General features: G+C 42.7%; 1 protein-coding gene across 10 annotated transcripts in view; it reads left to right on the plus strand.

Moving 5' to 3' along the window:
* Nucleotides 1–21,495, plus strand: part of ABLIM1 (actin binding LIM protein 1) — a 350,053-nt gene that overhangs the window by 88,122 nt on the left and 240,436 nt on the right. For 6 of the 10 annotated variants that reach the window (XM_060241572.1, XM_060241577.1, XM_060241575.1 and 3 more), the window contains exon 1: nt 10,825–10,846. The exons of 2 other annotated variants lie outside the window; for them this stretch is intronic. Coding sequence is in view for 1 of the 8 variants with exons in the window: in XM_060241590.1 (XP_060097573.1) it covers nt 4,793–4,883 (91 nt within the window). In the remaining 7 variants the exon portion in view is untranslated. Of the gene's footprint in view, nt 1–4,777; nt 4,884–10,824; nt 10,847–21,495 lie in introns of those variants that run through there. 2 more of the 10 variants (XM_060241590.1, XM_060241595.1) reach the window with 2 other exon arrangements.

A 21,495-nucleotide genomic window follows, 5' to 3' on the forward strand; every position in this document is an offset into this window, starting at 1 on the left:
ATGCAACAGGGCTTCTCTTATGTTCTTATGTGACGCAGAGTGTTGGACTGGATGGGCCACTGGCCTGATCCAACAGGGCTTCTCTTATGTTCTTATGTGACAATACTGACTTTGGTGGACCCAAGCACTGATTCAGTGTAAGGGAGCTTTGTGTTTGTGACTGGAGTAGATAATACTGACTTTGGTGGACCCAAGCACTGATTCAGTGTAAGGGAGCTTTGTGTTTGTGTCTTCTGGTGCAATTTTGTTCTCAGGTCCTGTATTTACTTCATCAGTATATGGGATAAGGCACTTTCTCAACTGTGCTGCATAATGCAGCCTATTTATTTTGTCCCGTTGGCTCTGTTGGCGCCACCTTCATCACTTTCGGGGTGTGGATCCCCCAGTGGGGTGGTCTCGTGACTCCCTCCGCCGGCTGTTTCTGATAGCCCTGCGCCCCCTCTTTCATTTGATATGTGTCCCGTGCGGGTGCCACCCTCCCGCCGGGAGATGCCGCAAAATGAGCCCCTTGAGGCTTATGGCGGCAGGGCTCGGGGGAAGCGAGCTAGACTGCTGTTCTTTTGAGGGGTTATAGAGTGTTTCGAGCCCGTCCCTGTGGCATCGGTCCCATCGTTGTGGGGCCCAGGGGGCCGGCGCAGCGGCACGCTGAAGCAGCCTGTCGGTCACTTCCGGGTTCCTGTCCTGCATCTCGACCTGTGTTATTAGTGACAGGCTGCTTCGGCGTGCCGCTGCGCCGGCCCCCTGGGCCCCACAACGATGGGACCAATGCCACAGGGACGGGCTCGAAACACTCTATAACCCCTCAAAAGAACAGCAGTCTAGCTCGCTTCCCCCGAGACCTGCTGCCATAAGCCTCAAGGGGGCTCATTTTGCGGCATCTCCCGGCGGGAGGGTGGCACCCGCACGGGACACATATCAAATGAAAGAGGGGGCGCAGGGCTATCAGAAACAGCCAGCGGAGGGAGTCGGGAGACCACCCCACTGGGGGATCCACACCCCGAAAGTGATGAAGGTGGCGCAGATAGAGCCAACAGAGCAAACAGGACAAAATAAATAGGCTGCATTATGCAGCACAGTTGAGAAAGTGCCTTATCCCATATACTGATGAAGTATATACAGGATTTCAGAACAAAATTGTTTCCGGCGGTGATATTTGGGGGATTTTTGGGGATGTCACAGGAAGTGCTGTGAAGTCACTTCCTGTTTCCGGCAGTGGCATTTGGGGGAAATGATGTCACAGGAAGTGATGTCACTTCCCATTTCCGGCAGGTGACGTGGGGAAATGATGTCACAGGAAGTGATGTCACTTCCTGTTTCCTGTGGTGGCATGACGTCACCGGAAGTGACGTCACTTCCTGTTTCCGGCTTCGCGCGCGTGCACCCCTACCTTCCTCCCCCCCCCAACGTGTCCCTGGCTGGCCTTCAGACATTATGGTCACCCTAGTTAAAGCTGCAGTACTGCAGTCCTAAGCTCTGCTCATGCCCTGAGTTTGATCCCTGGTGGAAGCTGGGTTTTCAGGTAGTTGACTCAGCCTTCCATTCTTCCGAGAAAGGTAAAATGAGTACCCAGCTTGCTAACGGGAAAGCGTAGATGACTGGGGAAGGCAATGGCAAACTACCCCGTAAAAAGTCTGCCGTGAAAACGTTGTGAAAGCAAGATCACCCCAGAGTCGGAAACTACTGGTGCTTGCATAGGGGACCTTTCCTTTCCTTGTGAATGAGAGACCACTTTTGATTTGTTTTGATATCCTAACTTATATTATAAAACTGGTGCCAAGATTTACATGAGAGAATGCAGGCTAATCACATTGCAGAAAACAGTCATGGCAGAAGGGAACTTCTTATACCCATTCTCTGTTCAAGCAGCATATTTCCAGTGAAAAAGGTTAGCATGTAGCTAAGCGGTGCTTGTCTGAGAGCTCTGTTTAGAAAGATATTTATTCCTTTCACATTCTTTTTTAGTTATTAACAAAACATCCAGCACTACAGGATGAGCTTTAGTGCTCCTACTGATTGGTCTTTTTTTGGTTTTTTTGGCTCCTACTGATTGGTTTTTTTGCCCAAATAAACAGTCATTTATGGCATAACTACATGCTATTTTCCTATTTCTAAGGAATAACATTATAATTCATTGCAGTGCTGATTACACATATCACACTCCTTTTATTTCAATTTAAAGTATCCTACCTATGTAACACTTTCTTTAATGTAATATGTCAAATCTTCTGTTACCTGAGATAGTTTTGCCTACATTGTTGCCTCTGACGGGTTTTTATTATTTGCTTACATCATTTTCCAACTCCTCAATCCTCTCCCACAGCATTGTTTTATTAGAGATCAGTGCTGTTTGAGTGAATTTATTTTGACGTTTTGTAATTCTAGGGCTGCCAAGCCCCCAGTGCCACCCTGCCAGCCCACATTGGGCCGGTGGGAGAATCTTCCCCTACGTCACCGGTGCGATGATGTCACCTGGAAGTGATGTCATCGCACCAGCAATGGTGCACAGTGGCTGCTCTAGGCGTTTCCGGGAAAACTCTATGGTTTTCCCAGACGCTCTAGCCATTTAGGAGGGAAAACTCTATGGTACAATAGGTACCATGGAGTTCCCTCCTCCCAAATGGCTAGAGCATCCGGAAAAACCATAGAGTTTCCCCAGAAACGCCTAGAGTGACCACATGCAGCATCGCCAGCACGATGACATCACTTCCAGGTGATGTTATTGTGTTGCATGTGTTGCGCGTGCACAAAAGTCCCCCACTCCAGCGCTCCGGGAACCCTATGTAATTCATCGTGAGTCTTAGTGAGAAAAGCGGGCTATATATATATATATCTCAGTATTAGAATTGATCTCCAGGTGACAGAAAATGGCTGCAGTGCAGGATAGACTATGACATTATGCCCTGCTGAGGTCCCTCCCCAGGCTCTACTCCCAAAATCTCCAGGTATTTCTCAACCCAGACTTGGCAACTCTAAGTGGAGTCACACCCAGAACTCTTCTCTCTGACAAAAGTAGGATTGCAACCAATGGTCCCTCTAAGCTGAGGAGTCTTGTGAGCAAAAATTCTGCTTTATGAGCTACTGGCATGAAAGTTGTGAGCTACTGCATAAATTAGTTTGCTCTGGGGCCATTTTTTAAAGCTAAAACAAAAATGTGTGAGCCAGAGTCTAAAAAACTGTGAGCTAGCTCACAAACTAACTCATCTTAGAGGGAACACTAAGCCTGCAGCCTTCGGGTTGGGCCTGAATATTGTCCAGAATTACAACTGATTGCCAGGCTACAGAGATCAGTCCCCGTGGAGATAATGACTACTTTGGAAGTTGGACTCTATAGAATTATATATTGCTGAGGACCTTCTCCTTACCAAATCCTGTTCTCCCCCAAATATCTGGGAATTTCCCAACCCAGAGTTGGCAGCCATAGGGAAGAGGTAATAATATTATTTATGGTTTACAAGTGGAATATCAGAGCAGTTCAACTCTTTGTTCAATCATTAAACTTTTAGGTCAGGTCAATATAAATCAATCTCTTTGTGTAGACTGCTAGATCATGCATGAATGATAGCCTTAATAGTATTTTTCACGTGCCTTCTATTGCTTATTTATTTATGACATATCTGTGATAGTTTGATACACAGCTGCAGAGGTTGTTTCACATTTTACAAGCTGTTAAAGCAAAGAGGAAGTGACCAACAGAATTACTCTTCAGCATTACTTTTTTGCTAGAAAAAGTCCAGCAGGAACTCATTATCATATTAGGCCACACCCCCTGGTGTCACCATTGTTTCACATAGGGTTTTTTGTGGAAAAAGTCAAGCAGGAACACATTTGCATATTAGGCCACACCCTTACCCCCCCCCCCCAATGCCAAGCCAGCTGGAACTCCGTTCCTGTGCGTTCCTGCTTTTAAAAAGCCCTCTTCAGAACCTTTTGATAGTAGTAGTGGTAGTAGTAGTAGACAATACTGACTTTGATGGACTGAGAGTCTGATTCAGTATAAGCAGCTTCATAGTGTACTAACTACATGGTTTAGAAGCGAAGATGAAATGAGTGGGTGAAAGAAAACTTGATCAAGTTTCTGTTTTTATTTCTAATACTAGGCCTTTTCTTTGCTTCCCAGACAAATATTTTTGTTTTATTATGTGTAATTTAATTGGTGAAAATGGGCAAAGAATTTTAACCACATTACAAGCAATGTGTACTGACAGTTGTATCACCCAGTATAGAATATTCACAAGACCAGCTGCTGTGGTTAAGAAAAGTTCACAAGATGTCATTTGTTGTCTTGAATGTTTTGAAAGGAAACTTTCTTTTTTTGAGGACACATTTTCACTTCATATATATGTCTGTGCCTACATCAAAGTCTTTTAAAGAAGCATTAACATGCTCCAGGATATGTGATTATGAGTGGCAAATATTTTTTGCTACTGAATAAATGGAAAATGGATATGTATGTCTGTTATATCACAGAGCTGAGTGCAAGATTTCCTTCAGTCATTAGGGGAATTTTGTTTGTAATTGGTACATATTAAAATAATGTAATAACATGCAGTAATATGAAAATACATTCCTCATTCTCTCTCATATAATATATAAGAGCATGACCGTATATACAATCAGAATACTTTTGAAAGCCATATGATGGCTCGTGCAATCAATTTGAAGAGCTCAGCAGATTTTTAATAGTGCTTGAATTATTGATGGAAAGAATCTGAAAGAGAGTGCTCAGTAGGTTTATGTTTTGCCACCAGTAATGTGTAGCTGGTGAAGGACAAAGGCAGTTGTATTCAAAGCAATGAGTGAAGAAACCTTTGGTGAAGAATCATCCTATGAGAATGGTTTGTGCCAATATGCCCAGAAGATCACATCTTGCTTTGGAGGGATGGGTAAGGCTAATGGTATCTGATGTAACCGAGGTCAATATAGTAGAAATCAGGCATCCCAATGGAAATGTTCTTCTCTATGACTAAGCTGTTTAGACTCAGATCTTCGGTAGACTCACCAGAGCTTGTTCCTTTATGGTTTTATGTGACTCTGCTTGCACACTGTGGCCTAAAGCACATATGAATCCTGGAATATTTGAATCATATTATATTTGACAGTGTGTTTTGAACCCTGAGGAGTTCAGTCATAATTCTGTTTTTCTGCATAGCAGGTTAGTGGATTATTGCCCCATCTTTAAGATGATAGGCTTCCTTTTAGTTTCAGTTGCTATTTTCCACCAGAACAAGATAATTCCTGTGAGTCTGAAACAATCTGTAGTGACGGTGACTGATGCTATCTGTGGTTTCTTTCTTGAGAATACAGGTTGCTTGAGGAAAAAAATTGCATGTATTTTGATCACACAATGAATATTAGGACAACTATTATTTTTAATGTAAAAATATAAGGGAAGCCTTTGTTGTAGCTTCTTAAAATTGGTGGTGTTATTTCGGAGACATTTTCATACCAGTTTTGCTTCTGTTTGTTAAGGCTGCATTCTTTTTTGTTGAAACTTTCCTGCATGTTTTTCTATATTCTTGTCAGGTTTAGGGCAGTAATTATTAAGTCTATGACTAGTATTACATATTGCCGAACCTCTACTGTCTGATCACAGTGATGTGAAATATCTAAACAAGTATACTTTGCTGCTAATTTGAACCTCTCTGCTCCAATTATGTCGAAATCAAATGTCTTAATTGGGTGTGCATGAACAGCAAGGGACCATGAAGGTGTGCTGGCATTTTACTGTGTTAAAAGCTGGGGGATTCATTTTGAATTATTAAGTATGATATCATATTTGGAGGGGAAAAGTTTTCCTAGTGTATATTCAAAGCAAATATCCACTTTGCTTTTAAATCAGATCACCAGATACAGACTCTGGATAAATGGACAGTGCAATCCTGTGGTCTTCATAGGATTTAAAAGCGTATAACTATGTTCAGGATTGCACTGTAAATCTTGCTTAATTATTGTCTGAGAGAAAATGTATGCTGTTTCTCTCATAATTTCAAAATAAGAGATTAAGCTTTGTTTATACATTTTTGAGCTTTTTTTTTAAAAAAGGAAACTACCATAGGTCAGCTTACTAACATATGATTAATAAACCAAAGTAGAGTCAATGAAAGAGCCAGAAGAGGGTTTCCTGCAATGTGTACTGGGGAAGGAAGGCATGTTCAGGCACTGATGCTGGGTACAGACAAAAGAGCTGTTTTCCTCTATGAAATGTAGAAGGGCATAAATGTTGTCATTTGCAGACGTCACAAAACCAATTGCACAGAATTATTTGTTCTTCTGCTAAATAAATGAAGTTGTTCAATATCAATTTGTCAGCATCCAATGTAATGTTAGTGCTATTATTGGGCATTTGGTAGTAAACATAACGGAAAGCATTCGCTTTGTGCTAAATTTGAAATGACTATTGAGTTGGCTATGAGTAAGCATTCTGAGGAAATCATGGAGCAACTTTCTCTGAGGGGGCTTCATAGAATATCCATAGATATGAATTGTCAGGCGCTTCCAGTCATTAATAAACTGGTGCAAAATACTTCTGCTTGGCCTAATTTTGTCATGTCTAAAAGTGCATTGCTAAGTATTTGTTCCAGGATGCACTGTCAGCACTAAATTCACCCTCAAGTTTGCAGCAGTTCTAGCTTTTTTCTCAGTCCTGATGATGAGAATGCTGAGGTAGTGCTCCTGTGACCACCTCACCCTCTAAAGAACCTCGGCATAATATGAAGGAGTCTCATGATTATTTTTGATTCCTCCTTGTTTTGCTTCTTGTCATGCTGTATTACAGGAGCAGAAAATACAGACTCATGTAGACATGCCCTCCAAGTTAAAGGAAAAATAGAACACAGATACTGAAATCAAGTAAAGAAATGCCAATGGCCAGGTTGTAACTTTCACTGTGGCTGGAAGTAGGGTTGCCAAGTCCTCTTCATCCCCCGGTGGGGGACATTCGCGCACGATGAATGACGTCACCCGGAAGTGATGCCATCAAAATGGCGGCACCTGTGTGGGGCCACTCTAGGCGTTTCCGGGAAAACTCTATGGTTTTCCTGGATGTTCTAGCCACTTGGACGTTCTAGCCACTTAAAACTCTATGGCGCAAAAGTACCATAGGGTTTTAACCTCCCAAATGGCTAAAGCGTCTGAGAAAACCATAGTTTTCCTGGAAACGCCTACAGTGGTCCTGCACGGGCACGGCCATTTTGATGACATCATTTCCGGGTGACATCATCGCAGGGGGAGGTTCCCCCCCGGCCAGATGTGGGCCAGTGGATTGAGAACCTCCCACGCAGGAGATACCCTGCCCGGACCGGGGGGTTGGCAGCCCAGCTGAAAGGTTTGGATTGGTGGGCCAAGACATTGATAATCAGTTCAAAAATAGTTGTTTAGTGCTCTGAGAAACTCAAATGAAAAGTGGCTTTGTTATTTTGGCTGAGCAGTGTCTTCAGCTAAAGTTACTCTGTAAATCCTGTGGATTTTAATATAGTGCTGTGCTAATTTGTTAAATAATAACATTTAATAGAACAGGGTTGGCCATGTTAGTAGGAATCATCTCAGACTTTAAGATCAGTGTTGCAAATGATACAGTGTCCTACTTTAAAAACAAAGGAACAATTAATTAGCCCCACACAGCTAAAAGAAACCTTACAGTAATAGGACATAGGCATGGAAAGACATTGGGAAGTTTTATTTGATGCATTAAACAAAAGCTGTGTGAGCCTACTCTTAATTGATCAGGCTGCTTTTATCAGAACTGCCCTTTGGAGAGTGAAATGGTGACTTTGACTTAGGGCTGTGTCTGAAGTAGCACACATTCAATGAGAGTATGCATGCTTCTGCAATTCTTTATGGATCCTTCAAGAGAAATAACTGTTATTATGTATTTGTGATAGTTATAGACTGGATTGTAATTTTTTTTTAATTTGTGGGTAGACTTAGCAAGCAGTAACCTCTGATGTAAGAACAGCCCCGTGGTGCAGAGTGGTAAACTGCAATATTGCACTCCAGGCTCTACTCACAACCTGAGTTCGATCCTGGCAGAAACTGGGTTCAGGTAGCTGGCTCAAGGTTGACTCAGCCTTCCATCCTTCCAGGGTCGGTAAAATGAGTACCCAGCTTGCTGGGGGTAAAGTGTAGATGACTGGGGAAGGCAATGGCAACCACCGCATAAAAAGTCTGCTGTGAAAATGTTGTGATGCGATGTCACCCCAGAGTTGGAAACGACTGGTGCTTACACAGGGGGCTACCTTTACCTTTTTTTTTTTTTAACCTCTGATGTAATGATGTATTGTTGTCAGTTCTGTGAGGGAACAAAAAGCTGACAACAGCAGGGCACCTCCTTGTTTACCTTGATCTCTGAAACGATGCTTTAGGCAAAAAAGTGCTCCCTCCCCCAAAAAAGCTGAGTTTTGAATGGCAATGTTTGCTTGTAATGGAGTATGCTACAATTTAAGGATGGGTATATATAGTATACATTATGTTAAATTACAGGATATTGGAGAAATATTCTGATTCCGTAGTCTTGCTTTGATTTTATCTTAAAGGAACTCCTGAATTTATTTCAGTCTCAGAGTTTATTTCAAAGATACAGAACCATATACTGGCTATTCTTAGGTTGGGGCAAATTCAGAAAAAGACCAATGCAAAATGAATCAATAGCTACTACTGACTCTCCTCTGTATTCATCTTAAGATAAGGAGTAATGTAGACAGTACTGGTATTGTCATCCCTGGTGAGTTCACAGTTCTTAAGGAAAAAGTAAAGAAATACCTAGATTCTCTATGGCATCTTGCAAGGTTCCAGAATAAGGTTGTATCAGGAAATAATACTGGCAGAAGTGGTGAAATGAAGCTGAAGATCTTAGGCTTTACCAGTGGGACATTCTCTCACTCATTATTTATTAGAAGTTATACTGCCTTCACTCAAAGAGAGGAGAATAATTGTGGAGTATATGGCTGGATGCAATTGCAGACTAAATTGGCAATTTCCACCAATTCCCCATTCCTGTTGCAGTCTCTCCTCAGTGTTGCCAGGTGTGAGACTCTTACCAGCAGTGGGAGAAGGCCTTGGTTGCTGTTCCAGTGATATCATCAGCAGTGGCAGTGTTGCTTCTGGCATGCACTGGAAGTTACACCATTGTGTTGACAGCAACACAGGGATGCCCTGGTATTTGAGCAAAAACAGTATGATAGAAACCATTTTTATCATAGAGCTTTTGCCTAAATACCAGAGCATCTCAGCAATGTGATGATGTCTGTTCCAGGGATTGCCTGAAGTGACATTGCTACATTGTCAGCAGTGTTACTGCAGCAGCAGTGCCTGTCTAGGCCTCTCCCCCATGGCCAGTAAGTCCCCTGATAGCCTGATGATTGGCAGTGGGGGGGGGCGGGAAGCCCAGCAGTGGAGGATTCTCCACCCCGACAAGGGCTTGGCAGGCCTACTCCTCATTTTCAGAAACAGAAAGATGGGGGTATTAATGATGTAATAAATATTTTCCAGGAGCAGTATTGTGCAGATCAGTGGGAAGGTAGAGGCAGGAAAGTTCCATTCTGCTATTGGAAGATTTAGCAAACCCATATGATTTCACTCCTTCTCATATGGAAAACTGAAGAATGTGTGACTAGAACCATGCTAAGGAATAATCCCATCTAATATCCTTAGGCTTTGTTCCTGTAAATTCATGTATTGCAGACTGTAGGGTAACAATTTCATATGAGATCATGTCAGCAACAAACCTTTTTTTAAAAATTGCTTCTGTGACCATTCCATGTGTAAAAGTATTTGTGAAACTCTAAATAACTATAATTCACTTATGCTCTAGTAATTTCTGCCAGTGTTGAGTGCATAATTGATGATTAATTTTGCTCTCACCCAAGGTAAAAAAAAAACAACCCTGACAACAACACCCATTTTGTTTATTAGATTAACTTGTTATTAGGAGAGGATTAATGTAGATGCCTGTTGTAAGGGCGGCTATGCATGGGAATTGTCTTCATTAATCTATTTTGTTAACAAGACTGGAAAGAGCTGGGGAAAACACTTCTCAGATAGGGAATGGGTACTTCTTTATGTGACCACTTGGACTACAGAAGACATATATTTTATGCAAATTCCTGATGGGAGAAAGTCTGTGTATGATTTAAGAAAGATGAAGCTGTCCTTGTCCGTAGTGTGTATGGGAAATGTTGGATTAAATGCACAGATGGATGTGTGGTTCTTATGGTGATTCTGTCCTAATAAGATTTATACCAACACATCAAGGGTTTTGTTTTCCAAAACTAATCCTCTTATGCACCTCAGATACATTCCCTGTCTTCCTTGGGATGTTAATCCAATATTGCCACAGTCTATATGCTTTCACTTCACATTTATGCATACTGTAATGCAGCAGTGTTAGTTCAAATAGGAGTCACCTGACTGAGAGTTCTTGTCATAATCTCCTGAAGATCACTGCTAAAAATATTTCCTTCTTAATCTCCTTTAGCAGTCAAGAAAGAGAGATAAGGATGTATGAAGACAGCATGCCAGACAGACAGCCGCTCAGCCGCTCTGTACATAAACACTAATTCACTCTGGTTAACTTCCTTAGGTGCTCATTTCATAGGCACCCTAGGCATGCCATCTTTCTCCATTTTAAACAGTTTTGCAAAGTTCTGTGCACCAGGAAAAAGTAAGAGGTTGGTACCTAAACAGATAAAGTTGAAAAACTCTGTCAAAGGGCTATTTATTTTAGAGGACGGTGATGTTGCTGAGGTCTTGTACCTCATTCCCAAGCAGTCTGTGATGAAGCAGCTGCCATATCTGAATCCAGATGACTGCTATTTGTGTGAATGGTTGTTTGATTATCCAAAAGATTCAGGTAAGTGAAAGAACTTGGACCAGATCTAGATTTGTCATATCTTTTAGACTTTGAGATGGCTATGAATTATTTGCTAAGTGGGATGGAAATTCACAGGTATGTTAGCATCCCAAAGTATCCAGACTGACCTCTGGTCTGGATTTCCTTATATTATAAATAAAACACTGCAGGCTTTCTTTTAAGTGACTGACAAATAATAGCTCTTGTTAAATTCAGAGATAGACCATATGCTGCGTTTTCAAGTGATACTCTTGCTAAGTATTAAAATGGGTATGGGTTTCTACTGTTTTCTATGCTGGAAGTCTAGAGAGAGAGTTCAGTCAGGGGTTTTGGACTGGCAAGTCAAGAAGCTGAATTCAAAACTGTCCTTTTTAAAATGATGGGTGTTCAATATAATCTTGAGCCATATTTCCAGTTCTTTTTACTAGGACACTAGCCCTTTGAGTGTGTTTGCAGAACTACTGTGAAATTTGATTTAAAGCAAGTAATGTCTTGATAGCAATAGAGAAGTGTAGTAAATTGCTCATTACTTTCTGCTGCTGTGAAGTGTTAGTAATGTCAAGTGCTGTAAGAACCCCACATTTCCTAACATGTTTTGCAATGCTTCAACTCTGGGAACACTTGCACTGTGGCTGAATCAGTTTTCGTCTGAGGAATATACAGTCGCCTTTCATTTGGGAATTCTTTCCTTATGTCATTAGTAAGGATGTGGTATGATGACTTTGGCATTCTGTGAACACTATAGTTTATTGCGCTTCAGTTGCCAGGTTTGTCCACTTCAAGGTATAAATATGTTTGGTGTAAAGATAAATGAGTATTCAAAAGGATGAATTAATTTGCTAGAAAGTGCAAAGGCACCTGGTGGCCTGGGGCATGAACAAAACCACTCCAGTTCTCTTTCTGACCTGTCATAGATTCCCAGGCAACTCAGTAGTTGCTTCAGGTGATATTACTCTCTGTTGATGTGACTTCAGACTAGGGTTGCCAAGTCCAATTCAAGAAATATCTGGGGACTTTGGGGGTGGAGCCAGGAGCAAGCATAACTGAACTCCAAGGGAGTTCTGGCCATCACATTTAAAGGGACAGCACACTTTTTAAAATGTCTTCCTTCCATAGGAAATAATGAAGGATAGGGGCACCTTCTTTTGGGGCTCATAGAATTGGACCCCCTGGTCCAATTGTTTTGAAACTTGGGGGGTACTTTGGGAAGAGGCACTAGATACTATACTGAAAATTTGGTGCCTCTACCTCAAAAAATAGCTCCCCCAGAGCCCCCAAAACCTCCAGATCAATTCCCCATTACACCCTATGAGAAATGATTTCCATAGGGAATAATGAAGACGTTTCCCTCTCCACACACACACACCCCTTCTCGCAAATCTGATGTAGGGGATTGCCCTCTCTACTCACCAGCCAGCTTATTTCAGCAACAGACACAGACACAGGAGGCCTTTCACCACCTCCGGAGGTGCAAAGGCACATGGTCCTTTGGGGCGGGGCAGGAAGTAGCCTGGGAAAGCTCCGGCTGCTGCGATAGAGCTGGGTGGGAAGGGGAGGGGCAAAGAGAAGCTGCTGCAATTGAGGTGAGAAGGGAAGGGAGGAGGAGAAGCATTGGGGATTGGTGGGAATGGGAGAGGAGAAGCTGCTGGGATCGGGGCTTGGTGGGAAGGGCTGCCATTCCCCCTGCTTTCTGAATTTTTGGCCAGCGGGGGGAGGAGGCTCCAAATCAAGGGTCCCCCGCCCAGGCGGGGGATTTGGGAAGCCTACTTCAGACTAATCAGAGCTATTGTTTCTACTGCTGGTCTGGCCTCATGAAGAGTTAATGCATAGAACAGTTGCCAACCAAACACTGAAAATCTATTGGCTTGGTCAGGAGACCATGACACACATTCTCATTGAAACTGATGGGTCTTAAAAATGTGTCCACAGTGCTTATTCTATTGAAGAGATAAATATACTTGGCTTCATTGAATTTCAGATTTGAGATTAAGATGGTTTTACTGAGTGTGAGAGATCTCTAGACCCAAGGCTATTAGCATGTAACACAATACAAGCATGCAGGCATTCAGAGAATTTTGCAGAATATTTTGACGTTGAGTTATTGACATATTCAGCGGATTTGTGTGAATCTGCTCTTCAAATGGAAATGTCAAGCATTGATTTTGCTTCCTAAAATTAGTGGGTATAGAACATGTCTCTGATCATATGACAAGTCTAACTTGTGGTTTTAGCTGCTTCACATGTTCTTTGGCATTGTGGATTTCACAGGATGTCTAAATAAGAGAAAAGACTAACAAGGTTTAATTCAGACCATAGTATTTAAAGATGGTTGCTGAACTACATATTTATATATTTTTTGTAAGTGTAAAGTTTTGCTAAAGCTTGGAGGTCTGTTTGGGATTAGTGTGGCAACTGGACCAAAGAAAAAGGCTGGGATGACTCAAGGAAAGCAGTTGGGGTAGGAAAAGTGCAGAAATTTGTTCCTTTGGGTATGTGTACATGAATAGGAGTACCAGTGGTGTTTCAGCTTCATTTCCTGTGTAAGGAACTGTTTTTGGCTAATATTGTGAAAAAGAGGGTTATATTTTCCCTTCGTTGTTTCTGAGGATACAACTGAAAAATGTTTTGTTTTCTTTGATAGCTGGAGCAACTGGAAGAAAGGGAGATTCCTAACTTTCCTCTCCACAACAGAATCCTGTAAGCAGTGCTAAAATAGCACTCCATTGGCAATGATAGGAGTACTTGGTATGACCTGAAGACATAGTAACACCTTTGCAGTGACCTCTGATCTTGTCAGATCTCATAAGCAGCACAGGCTAGAGTTTAATCAGTACATGGGAAGGAAAGAAAGGGAGTAAAGACTCAGGTAGTTTGCCTCAGGCTCTTATTTTTGCCTTAAGTCAGTATAAAGATGTGTGATGCGAGAGGTTCAAATGTTCTGTTTGCAGGAAAATCACACACACAGCCTAAATAAAATGAAAGGGGTGGATCCTGTCTTAACATTTTTGTACATAGAAGGATTTCTATGTGTGGATGTGTGCCTTGGCAGATTCCTTTTGTGGTTTTAACTGGGCTAGGCAATTGACCGTAGACATCTAGTCTGATCTTTAAACTGGTGTCTGTATAAAGGCCTTTTATACATTCTAGCAACCTATGATTTATATTCATATTACTTAGTTTTCTTCTTAAATGATATCTTGAGATGGAATCAAATGAAGCTTTGACATTAATAAATGCCACATATAATTACTTAGATGAACCATTAGGGTATTTATTGATAAGATGTTGCAGTGGAAGACTATAATCCTAATTTGCCTGGGACAGAAATTAGGCTAACCAGGTTTTTCTCAGAAATTTCCCCAGTGTCTAACAAATCTAAACCTCTTTTTATCCACATGTTGACATCCTTAATCTGTCCCTGTCTAATTAGCATTGCTTGTGAAACCAGGAGCACTTCTAAGAATGCTAACTTTAAGGCCCTGGATTTAAACTTTCTGCTTAGTTAGTTATTTTCCCCACAGGACCACAGAACTACCTTTCCCAGTGTCACAGGTGCCAATATGCATAATGACTATCGGCCAAACTATGTAGTCCACATGTGATGTCCACAACCTGTGCTCAAGGCATGTAAGTCACCATGTGGTCAAAATGCCTATTACACATCTCAAACTCTATATTTCCTCACTACCAGAAGCTCACCTGCCCTCAATTCCAGGTGGGTATCCTCAGTACAAGAGGATATTGTTCCATTGTCTGGAGAAGGGGTCCTAGCTAAGGGATCATGTCTCCTCAGCCTGATGTTCTCCCAACTTCAAGACCTTCAGTCTACATGACAGCAGAAGAACTGTCGGCACAGATTGTTCCAGTAAGTTCCTTAAGGTCTCATCCATATACCTCTCTCTCTCCTTCAGTTTAGTTCTGAGATGTGATAAGATCAGGCTTGCCTGGGCTATCCAGATCAGGGAGTATGTCCTTTAAAAAAAAAGAAAAGAAAGAAACTCTTGGCTTTTGACTGCTCCCCCTCAAACTCCCTCATGGAACTCCCAAGGTCAGTTCCCCTTTCAGAAGGTCCTATTTGAAATAATTGGTGGTTCCATCCCCATTTTACACTACCTATATTTCATACATGAGCTTTGTGGAGGGCATAGCTAGGTGCACCACAATGTGAGCAACCCTCAATAACACTTGGCGCTCATGACACTGTTGCATTGTGGACATTCTGTGCCAGGCTTGGCACACAAAATGGAGGCTGACAGTCAAGCTGCCCCAGCTCCAAAACACACTATGACTTTAAGGCTCAGCACATACCAGCACTGAGCAAGTGAAGATAAATATCCATAAATCTCTTTGTCTCTGACTAAGGTGGTCCTGGAGCAAACCGACACCTGGCTAATCCCATCATTCCTCCAATTTCCATGGAATGCACCAATTTGAAAAAAGATCCTTTTCTTAAGAGAATCTTTCTCTGTCCTCCAACCCTTGTCTTCTGTCAACAGGACCTTCAGGTGTGTCAATATTAATGTTTCCTGTCAATATCCTGTCTCCAACTCTTGATTCTCTTGCTCTATTTTAGAAATTAATTGCTTTCCTGCTTCCATTCAAATAATCTAAACACCCAGTTTTAATTCTTCTTGCTTCACCTTTGCAGCAATGGGCTATTAACTCCTATTAGATGCACCCAGCACTCATCACCTTGGCTTCCTGAGACCCTTTCTGTGTCCCAGCAAAACCCATCAACTTGCTCCTGCACACATTGTCTCACAACTCCATAATCCCATATTACATTATTCTAAGGAACATCCTTTCCACATATGCCCCAGGAGACGTTTTTGACTATTTAAGGAGACACTATGGACATACTCAAGTGTATTGTGTGTTCTTGGAACCAACCACACATCCCACATGCTGGTCAATCAATCAATCAATCAGTCAATCAATCAATCACCTTTTATTTATATCCCGCCCTCCCCGCCGAAGCAGGCTCAGGGCGGCTAACAACAAAATTCAATAAACATTATACAAACAACATTTTAAACTACAATTAATTAAAATCTATTAAAATTTCAAAACAGTAAAATTAATATTTTGTGCTATTACCTAGATGGCAAATTTACTTAGCAGTTCTGATCAGTGAAGGCTATTTGAAACAAGATGGTCTTGCAGGCCCTGCGGAATTGTTCGAAGTCCCGCAGGGCCCGCATTTCTTCTGGAAGTTGGTTCCATAACTTTGGGGCCATAACAGAGAAAGCCCGGGTATGGGTACTTTGAAGCTTTACCTCTTTTGGCCCAGGGATAGTCAGCAGGTTCTTCCCTTGTCTTTCTTACTCTGGGCGTCAACCCTCCAGACAGATAACTATGAAACTTCACACAACCCCTCATTTTATCCCCTATGCACTCTGTTAAAACCTATTTTTCTCATGATTCTTGTATGTGTGTGTGTGTGTGTTTATAATTTTATATTATTATTATTATTATTTTATATTATTTTTATATTATTTTAAATAGCATTCCTTTTTAAATTACAATTGGTTTGGTCATTTCAAAATACCTTTCCCTCTCGGCAACTTGTACTGGTATAGACCTTGTGGGAATCCTGCTCCTAAATAGCTCTACCAGGCTTTTTCCAAGCTCAACTCCCGTTAGAAGCCTCTGTTTGGAAGCACTGGGATGCAGTTCCCCAGGAAACCTGTATGCCTTCTTAGAGAGTCTGGTTCAATATGAACTTTGAGTTATAGCTGTGAGCTGTGTCACCTTACATGAAAGCTTACTATAAAAAGTAATCTTAAATAATTTTTCAGTTAGATCATTGAAAATGATGTTACCTCTCTGCTGATTACATTGATATCCCACATAAAGAATATCTATTTCCAGAAAAGTTAAAGCTTTGTCTTTACTTTTCCACTCAGGGCAGAGTTCAGTGTTCCCATCGCACATTTCATAATGTGCGGTACCTGAAGCTGATAAGTGATTTGCATTTGTCTTGGGTAGTCTGGTGAAGTTTATAATTACTGAAGATAAATTTGAACCCATGGCCCAACCACATTATCCAGTACATTGCACTACATTGGCTTTTCACATCAGCGTTTTTATCCTCAACCAAAGACTTGTGCCTACTTAAGCATTTTCAGGTTGTATCAAGTGCTTACAGTTGCATGTTATGATGGTTAATGATGTCCTAAGTGATGCATAAAATTCTGCAGCATCCACCCTCCAAAACACAGAGAATAACCACTAGTGTTGCATATGTGATTGGTTATCCTGGAATGAAGGGAAATAATAATTTGAAAGACTGCTAACCTGGGCTAAGTCCCAGAGCCTGTTTGGAATGTTGAAACTCAGCCCTGGAATGTATAAAATAATATTAAGGGAAGCACCACTACAGCATTACAGAATGTGTCTTTTCTTATTAAATAATCATAGCTACTGTACCTTATATATTATGTATTTGTTAGTCTTGCCATCATATGCCTTGTTCAGCTAGTGCTTTGGGAACAGGATAATCCAAAACAGACTCGACATTTTGTTTCATTACATCCTGAAGCCAAAATATTTCAAGTTCCCGAGAACTCTGTGTATTTTCATAATTTTTGATGACATTAAACCTGCTTGGTTTCTCTTGCACTCTCACCCTGAATTATACTTTATTGTAATTGTCAGTTGTTATGGCTAATGCTTTTGGTCAATCACGTTGATTTAACTTCCAGAAAAACAAAAGAAACAAATACCTTCACTGTGTCTAGCTGAGGTAAAATTAATCACATTATTACTAAATGAAGCATGCTATTGAAATTGGCAGGTTACCTTTCAATGCTGTTAAAGGCTATATGCTGCCAGGTTCTCTAAACTCACTATTTTTTTCCAGTTTTCCTGCTAATTTAAGTCCTGGACCTTGTTTTCCCCCAGAGTTCATTATCCTGAGGTATGGCCCGATCAGTTTTTGATCTATTACACTGATAGTTTTCACATGGGGCAGGCTTGTGTGATTTCCCCATTGCTGTTGTGGCCAATACTCTCTCTCTCTCGGCTTGGCTTCGCGAACGAAGATTTAAGAAGGGTGCAATAGTCCACGTTTGCTGCAGGCTCGCTGGTGGCTGACAAGACCAATGTGGGACAGGCAGGTCCGGCCACAGCGGCTGCAGGGAAAAGTCTGATTTAGGGTTGGTCCTGTAGCAGTGCGATTCTTCCTCAATCTCCTTTTGTCCTCAAGACCAGCTATGCGTGCGTTCTCAAAGGAAGAGACAGCCTGGTGGATGGTGTGCCTCCATGCTTTGCGATCTGAGGCTAGGTCAGACCACTGGTGATGGTTGATGTGACAGGTGCTAAGGGATTTCTTCAAGGAGTCCTTGTACCTCTTCTTTGGTGCCCCTCTATTTCGATGACCGGTGGAGAGTTCGCCATACAGGGCAATCTTGGGAAGGTGGTGGTTTTCCATCCTAGAAATATGCCCTGCCCAGCGCAGCTGCGTCTTCAACAGCAGTGCCTCAATGCTGGTAGCCTCCGCCCGCTTGAGGACTTCAGTGTTGGTCACAAAGTCACTCCAGTGGATGTTGAGGATGGTGCGAAGGCAGCGCTGATGAAAGCGCTCGAGGAGTCGCAGGTGATGACGGTATAAAACCCACGATTCGGAGCCGTAGATGAGGGTTGTCATCACAACCGCTTTGTAAACATTGATCTTTGTGTCTTTTTTCAGATGCTTGTTGCTCCACACTCTTTTGTGCAGTCGGCCAAATGCACGGTTTCCCTTTGCCAGCCTGTTGTCAATCTCCTTGTCGATCTTGGCATCTGAGGAGATGATGCACCCCAGGTAGCTGAACTGCTGGACTGTCTTCAGAACTGATTCACCCACAGTGATGCAGGGGGGGTGATAATCTTCCTGGGGTGCAGGCTGGTGGAGAACTTCTGTCTTCTTCAGACTAACTTCTAGGCTGAATAGCTTGGCAGCCTCTGCAAAGCAGGACGTCATATGCTGCAGAGCTGATACCGAGTGGGAGACGAGTGCAGCATCATCAGCAAACAGTAGCTCTCGGATGAGTTTTTCCATTGTCTTGGAGTGTGCCTTTAGTCGCCTCAGGTTGAACAGGCTGCCATCGGTGCGATAGCGGATGTAGACACCATCGTCATCATCTAGATCTACTGCGGCTCTTTGAAGCATCATGCTAAAGAAGATCGTAAAGAGAGTTGGCGCGAGAACGCAGCCTTGCTTTACACCTGTGCCTATTGGGAAGGGCTCCGAGAGGTCGTTGCAGTGTCTGACTTGGCCTCGCTGGTCTTCGTGTAGCTGGATGATCATGCTGAGGAACCTTGGGGGACATCCTAAACGTTCCAAGATTTGCCACAGGCCTTTCCTGCTAACGGTATCGAAAGCTTTGGTAAGGTCGACAAAAGTCACATACAGAGCCTTGTTCTGTTCCCTGCATTTCTCTTGGAGCTGCCTGAGAACAAATACCATGTCAGTGGTGCTCCTGTTAGCTCTGAAGCCGCACTGGCTCTCTGGGAGGAGTTCTTCTGCAATGGTGGGCACCAGTCTGTTCAGGAGTATTCTGGCAAGGATTTTGCCTGCGATGGAGAGCAGGGTTATCCCCCGGTAGTTGGAGCAGTCTGACTTTTCCCCTTTGTTCTTGTATAGGGTGATGATGATTGCATCGCGAAAGTCCTGTGGTAATTTGCCTTGTTCCCAACAGGTGACAAGTACTTTGTGAAGTGAGCTATGTAGTACTGTGCCCCCATGCTTCCAGATCTCTGGTGGAATTCCATCAACTCCCGCTGCCTTGCCACTTTTCAGTTGCTTGATGGCTTTAACAGTCTCTTCTAGGGTGGGGATCTCATCCAACTCTTTTTTCACCGGTTGAAGAGGGGTGAGGTGGATTGCTGAATCTTGAACTACGCGGTTGGCACTGAAGAGAACCTGAAAATACTCCGACCACCGGTTCAGTATGGATGCCTTGTCTGTGAGGAGCACTTGGCCGTCTGCACTATGCAAGGGACTCTGAGCCTGATATGATGGACCATATACTGCCTTCAGGGCTTCGTAGAACCCTCTTAAATCACCAGTGTCTGCACACAGCTGGGTTCTCTCTGCAAGCTTGGTCCACCACTCGTTCTGAATGTCTCAAAGCTTGCGCTGGAGGTTGCTACATGCAGCGCGAAAGGTTGCTTTTTTCCCAGGACAGGAGGGCTGAGCAAGATGTGCTTGGTAGGCAGATCTCTTTTTTGCCAGTAATTCTTGGATCTCTTGATTGTTCTCATCAAACCAGTCCTTGTTCTTCCTTGTGGAGAACCCGAGGACTTCTTCAGAGATCTGCAGGACGGTAGTTTTTAGGTGTTCCCAGAGTGCTTCTGGAGAAGGGTCTGTGGGGCAACTGGGGTCCTCAATTCTTGACTGGAGTTTTGCCTGGAAGGCAGCTTTAACTTCGGCTGACTGGAGGCTGCCAACCTGAAACTTCCTCCGAGGGATACCTCCTCTCCTGGGTGTGGGTTTAAAGTGAAGACGGAGATTGCAGCGTACAAGACGATGATCCGTATGACATTCTGCGCTGGGCATTACTCGGGTGTGTAAGACACACCTGCCCTGTGGAAACCCTATTGCTAGTGTGCTGTATTGGCCACACATCTTCCGAAACGGCAGGTGGAAGATGTGTGGCCAATACAGCACAGTAGCAATAAGGTTTCCACAGGGCAGGTTTTCTTGTGGTATCCCTACTCCAGTAAGCGGTCATCCCCCCTCTCCAGGGCCTCTGGGGCTTTTACAGCTTTTTAAAAAGAAAGAACTGGTGGTTGAATAACATTATAATATAACATCACAGCAATCTGTGAATCAGGTCCACTGAATTGACTGTTTTCACTTAAAAAAAAGGAATTCACTAGTCCCTTTCATTGTGGAGAAATGCCCTTTCCCATACATCTGTATAACAAAAGGTGGTACAGACTTTTTGTTTAAATGACAGCTGGGAATGCGGAGAAGCTGATTTGCAGGTTGTAAATAAATAAATTGTTATAATGTTTTATTGATATAATACTATATTGCTGATTTTTAACCGCCCCTGCCCGGTGAAGGAAGTCTGAAATGTGGGTGGAGAAATCCACACTTTTGCATCCACACTGCAGCTATTCAGACTTTACTGCAATCTTTCCCCAAAACTTTTCATCAAGGCAAGTTTGAGACAGATCAGAGAAAAGGTGGGAAAACCCCAAGCAGTGAACATGTGAGTCTGCCTTATACTGAATCAGATTATTGGTCTATAAAGATCAGTATTGTCCACTCAGACTGGCAGTGGCTCTCCAGAGGTCTTTCACATCAATGACTACCAGGTCCTTTTAACTGGAGATGCTGGGGGATTGTACCTGGGACCTTCTGTTCACCAAGCAGTTACTATTCCACTGAGTTACGGACCATTCCTGTGAAAGCACCACTATACTATTGGGAAGCAGGGGGGTGAAACCTACGCCCCAACAGCATCGAACCCATGTGGAAAATGACCTTTGTCAAACAATATGTTTTGAAGCTGAAACTGTGTAGACTAGATGCGACAAAAAGAGCCCCTGGAGAGTAAGGAAGTAGTTGGCTGCTCTGCAGAAGGCTTCCCACATGACCTTGGGAAGGGTCAGTGTTGGGAAAAAGATGAAATAGCACTGTTAATCCTCAGCATATG

The sequence above is a fragment of the Heteronotia binoei genome, chromosome 6 (genome assembly GCF_032191835.1).
Source record: "Heteronotia binoei isolate CCM8104 ecotype False Entrance Well chromosome 6, APGP_CSIRO_Hbin_v1, whole genome shotgun sequence".
Classification (NCBI taxonomy): Eukaryota; Metazoa; Chordata; class Lepidosauria; order Squamata; family Gekkonidae; genus Heteronotia; species Heteronotia binoei.